The 5,746-nt window shown below is 39.6% G+C and overlaps 1 protein-coding gene across 1 annotated transcript in view; it reads left to right on the top strand.

Annotated features, from left to right (window-relative positions):
• The first annotated feature begins 349 nt into the window (after positions 1-349).
• The window catches only part of LOC129112717 (filamin-C-like), a 44,249-nt gene continuing 38,852 nt past the window's right edge, over positions 350-5,746 (top strand). Inside the window, exon 1 of the mRNA XM_054624928.1 lies at positions 350-728. Within this exon, the coding sequence (XP_054480903.1) occupies positions 350-728 (379 nt within the window). The remainder of the gene's footprint in view (positions 729-5,746) is intronic.

Here is a 5,746-nt window from a genome sequence, read left to right as displayed (position 1 = left end):
CTCCTCTCCTCCTCCTCTCCCTCCTCCCTCCCTCTCCTCCTCTCCTCCTCTTCCTCCTCCTCTCCTCCTCTTCCTCTCCTCCTCCCTCCTCCTCTTCCTCTCCTCCCTCTCCTCCTCTCCCTCCTCTCCTCCTCCTCTCCTCCTCTCCTCCTCTCCTCCTCTCTTCCCTCTCCTCCCTCCCTCCTCCTCCTCCTCCTCCTCCTCCCTCCTCCTCCTCCTCCTCCTCCTCCTCCTCTCCTCCTCTCCTCTCCTCCTCCTCCTCTCCTCTCCTCCTCCTCCTCTCCTCCTCTCCCTCTCCTCCTCTCCTCTCCTCTCTCTGCCCTCCCTCTCCTCCCACATAAGGAGCACCATGATGAGCAGCAGCGGATACTTGGAGCCGCCGCTGCCGCCGCAGTTCTACCAGAGCAGCGCGGACATGGAGGAGGAGGAGGAGGAGATGCCGGCCACCGAGAAGGACCTGGCCGAGGACGCTCCGTGGAAGAAGATCCAGCAGAACACCTTCACCAGGTGGTGCAACGAGCACCTGAAGGTCCTCAACAAGCGGATCAACGACCTGCAGAAGGACCTGAGCGACGGGCTGAAGCTCATCGGGCTGCTGGAGGTGCTGAGCCAGAAGAAGATGTTCAGAAAGTACCACTCCAGACCCAACTTCAGGCAGATGAAGCTGGAGAACGTGTCCGTGGCTCTGGAGTTCCTGGAGAGGGAACACATCCGGCTGGTGTCCATCGGTGAGTGAAGCAGCAGCACACCTGCTGCGTCCGGACACCTTTACGCACAACAGAGTTATTAACAGAGTGAGGCAGAGAGGTCAGGAGGAGGAGGAGGAGGAGGAGGAGGAGGAGGAGGAGGAGGAGGAGGAAGGGTTCATTGTTAACAGAAACATAAAGAAATATCCATCTCCTCTATTTAAAGCCCTTCAACACCTTAATGATCCATAACCAACCTACAGGTAACTCATAACTAATAACTCATATATTAACTCATATAATAACTCATATATTAACTCATATAATAACTCATATATTAACTCATATAATAATATAATAACTCATATATTAACTCATATAATAACTCATATATTAACTCATATAATAACTCATATAATAACTCATATAATAACTCATATAATAACTCATATAATAACTCATATAATAACTCATATATTAACTCATATAATAACTCATATAATAACTCATAATAACTCATATATTAACTCATATAATAACTCATATATTAACTCATATATTAACTCATATAATAACTCATATAATAACTCTCATATATTAACTCATATATAACTCATATAATAACTCATATATTAACTCATATAATAACTCATATAATAACTCATATATTAACTCATATATTAACTCATATAATAACTCATATAATAACTCATATAATAATATAATAACTCATATATTAACTCATATATTAACTCATATATTAACTCATATAATAACTCATATATTAACTCATATATTAACTCATATAATAACTCATATATTAACTCATATAATAACTCATATAATAACTCATATAATAACTCATATATTAACTCATATAATAACTCATATACTTTACAATCATCAAGCCGGCGTCTCCTTAATTGATCAATACATTCCTTTAAGGTTTAACTGTCGACGTGTTTTAATCCCATAAAAACCATTAAAGTCTCTGATATAATCTTTGATTCATGTTTAATTATTCTTTTAAAATCAGTTAAATTTCACAACATGTTAACAGTCAAATGATGAAGATGAAGATGATGGTGATGGTGATGATGATGATGGTGATGATGATGATGGTGATGGTGATGGTGATGAAGATGATGGTGGTGATGATGATGATGGTGATGATGATGATGGTGATGATGATGATGATGATGGTGATGATGGTGATGATGGTGATGATGATGGTGATGATGATGATGATGATGGTGATGATGGTGATGATGATGATGATGGTGATGATGGTGATGATGATGATGATGGTGATGGTGATGAAGATGATGATTATGGTGGTGATGATGATGATGATGGTGATGAAGATGATGATTATGGTGATGATGATGATGATGATGATGGTGGTGATGATGATGATGATGATGATGGTGGTGATGATGATGATGATGATGATGATGATGATGATGGTGATGATGATGATGGTGATGATGATGATGATGATGATGATGATGATGGTGATGATGATGATGATGGTGGTGATGATGATGGTGATGGTGATGAAGATGATGATGATGGTGATGATGATGATGATGATGATGATGATGATGATGATGATGATGATGGTGGTGATGATGATGATGATGATGATGATGGTGGTGGTGATGATGGTGATGATGATGATGATGATGGTGATGATGATGATGGTGATGATGATGATGATGATGATGATGATGGTGATGATGATGATGATGGTGGTGATGATGATGGTGATGGTGATGAAGATGATGATGGTGATGATGATGATGATGATGGTGATGAAGAAGTGGATCCTTCCTTTCACATCTCACTAAACATTCTCTTTAATTTAACATTAAACATTTAAAGTCATTTAAAGTAAGAAGCTGTCAGACCGGTCGTCACAGGGCAGGAGGAAGAGGATTTAGGAAGTAGGAAGTGATTGAGGAAACATGAAGTGTTTATGGAAGCAGGAAGTGTTTAAGGAAGCTGAAAGAGATTTAAAGGAAGCAGGAAGTGATTTTTAGGAAGCGGGACATGTTTTTTAGGAAACAGGAAGTGTTGTTGGAAGCGAACAGGTTCTGAGGAAACAGGAAGCTGAGGTGTTTTAGGAAGCAGGCTGTTCGTACCTGGAAGTGAGTTTGAAACTGAACTCTGGTTTCCTCTGAGCTCTGATCTGGTTTCTCCTCCACAGACTGGTTTCTATCACTAACCAGTCAGACACAGACTGGGTTCATACTGGGAACGTTTGGTCCTGTGATGGTTTGATCAGAGATCCTGTAGAGTTTTGGTTTGTTGTCATAGTGACGGAAATGTAATAAATGAATTTAAAAATTGCAAAGAAATAATATTTTATTAAATCCGACACAAAAACTTTATCAATAAACTGAACTTTACATTTATAGAAAACCAGGAAGTATGTTTAAAAACAACTTTTATCTTCTTCTTCTTCTTCTTCTTCTTCTTCTTCTTCTTCTTCTTCTTCTTCTTCTTCTTCTTCTTCTTCTATCTTCTTCTTCTTTTTCTTCTTCTTCTTCTTCTTCTTCTTCTTCTTCTCCTTCTTTATTCTCACGATGTGACTCTACGACAGCAGGAGGGTCTGTGAGGCCTGGAGGGGGGCGGAGTCTCGTTGGGGGGGGGGTATATGAGTATGAGCTGATTGATGGTCGGACAGCTGAGCTCTGCTCTGTCTCCACCAACAGCTGCTGGAAATAGACTCAGAGAGGAAACCATGACCTGACCCAGATCCACTTCAGTCCAGATCCACTTCAGTCCAGATCCACTGTGATAGAAACACTGGGAGAGAGAGACCTCCTCATCTGGACTCAGTTTCGTATCAGAGACCATGTGGGTCCTTTTGATTTTAAAATACTAATACGGAGATTAAAAATAAATCTATTTGTTCTTTTCTGAATCGACTGACATTAAAGGAGATTGTGAATATTATTATTATATATTTAATAAAACATTATTATATATATATTAAACATGATTATATATATATAATCATGTTTTATTATATATATAATATGTTTTATTAAATTTATATAATAAAACATTATATTTATAATAATGTTTTATTATACTATATTATACAAATATTAAACTATAATATTCACATCCTGAACATTATATCATCAAACACTTACAAACCTAAAATGGAACTTTTGGGTCATGATTTGGAAACTAACTCGGATCTTTACTTGGAACTCAGTCTTGGATCAGGTCTTGTCTTGGATCAGGTCTTGTCTTGGATCAGGTCTTGTCTTGGATCAGGTCTTGTCTTGGATCAGGTCGTCAGCTTTGACTCTGGACTTGTAAATCTTGAGTGCAAAGACTTGAGACTTGAAAAACAATTACTAGACAGTCTGTAGTGTCTCTCTCTCTCTGTCTCTCTCTCTCTCTCTGGTCTGAAGTGTCTCTCTCTCTCTCTCTGGTCTGTAGTGTCTCTCTCTCTGGTCTGTAGTGTCTCTCTCTCTCTCTCTCTCTGGTCTGAAGTGTCTCTCTCTGTCTCTCTCTATGGTCTGTAGTGTCTCTCTCCCTCTCTCTCTCTCTCTGGTCTGAAGTGTCTCTCTCTCTCTCTCTCTGTCTCTCTCTCTCTCTCTGGTCTGAAGTGTCTCTCTCTCTGGTCTGTACTGTCTCTCTCTCTGGTCTGTAGTGTCTCTCTCTCTGGTCTGTAGTGTCTCTCTCTCTCTCTCTGGTCTGAAGTGTCTCTCTCTGTCTCTCTCTATGGTCTGAAGTGTCTCTCTCCCTCTCTCTCTGTCTCTCTCTCTCTCTCTCTCTCTCTCTGTTCTGTAGTGTCTCTCTCTCTCTCTCTCTGTTCTGTAGTGTCTCTCTCTCTCTCTCTGTCTCTCTCTCTCTATGGTCTGTAGTGTCTCTCTCTCTTTCTCTGGTCTCTAGTCTCCAGTGTCTCTCTCCCAGTCTGTAATGGTTTCCATGTGTTGTGGCAGTCAGCACTCAGGAATGTCCCCCCCCTCTACATTCTCATAGCGATGCTCCACTCACTGTGTTTCACAGCCTGTCTGTCGCTGTGTTTGGACCCTTTAACCTTTTTATTAAAGTCTCTCTTTTCTAATTAAACTCAGGTTTGTTGTTGGACTGAAGGTTGAGACCAAACAGGAGTCTAAAAAGTCAAAGTACTAGTCGTCAGTGTTACATCATTATACTACTGGACCATTGATATCGTTATTAAAGTAATTCACAGTTTTATAAACCTGTTTTATAGACGTTTTATCCGTCATGAACCAGCTGTTAGTGATCTCCTCCTGCTTCAGGAGCAAGAAGCTTCTCCACTTCAAAGCAAACCTCATTTGCCTGTTTCAGACATCCATAGAAAGCTTTGGTGTCATTTTGAATCATAACTGCAGATTTATAACATAGCAGTGATGTTATGATCCACTAAAGACATGAATAAATATCTGCTCATGTTAACATGTCAGCTGTACTTTGATGGAACAGCTTGTTTAAGGTGAAGCTCATTTTACATGATTTATATACTTTAAAACAGCAATGAAAAGCTGTCAGATAATTGTAGTGCAGTAAAAATGACAATATGTTACTCTGAAATGTAGTCGAGTAGAAGTATATAGCAGCAAAAAATGTGTACTTTCTCTCTATTCTCCATTAATAATGGATTTAATTTAATTTAAAATTAGACTCTATGATAAAAATATAATAAAAACTGAGGCTCAACTGTATCTCATGAATTTTGACTTTAAATAAAATGAGCTAAATCTCCGGTTCAGATGGTAGATGTGTCCTGATGTGACCACCTAGACCACCAGAACCTAAACCCTGACAGTCTGGAGAACATCAGGAACCAGAACTATGTAGACCTTCAGTCCTCTCTGGTTTCTGTTCTCATCATGTGAAGATGTTTCACCCCCCCCACCGACCTCAGACAGATGAGCTCATGTTTCCTTCAGCAGGATCCATGTGGTTCTGAGGACCTTGAACATGACTTCTGTTGGTTCTGATTGGAAGTTATGATATTTACATTATGAAATAAATATTGTTGCACATTTTAATGTCTACAGAATAATAAA

Source organism: Anoplopoma fimbria, chromosome 23, assembly GCF_027596085.1.
Source record: "Anoplopoma fimbria isolate UVic2021 breed Golden Eagle Sablefish chromosome 23, Afim_UVic_2022, whole genome shotgun sequence".
Taxonomy (NCBI): domain Eukaryota; kingdom Metazoa; phylum Chordata; class Actinopteri; order Perciformes; family Anoplopomatidae; genus Anoplopoma; species Anoplopoma fimbria.
The sequence above is the reverse complement of the archived record's forward strand: the minus strand, read 5'-3'. Positions and strand labels throughout refer to the sequence as shown.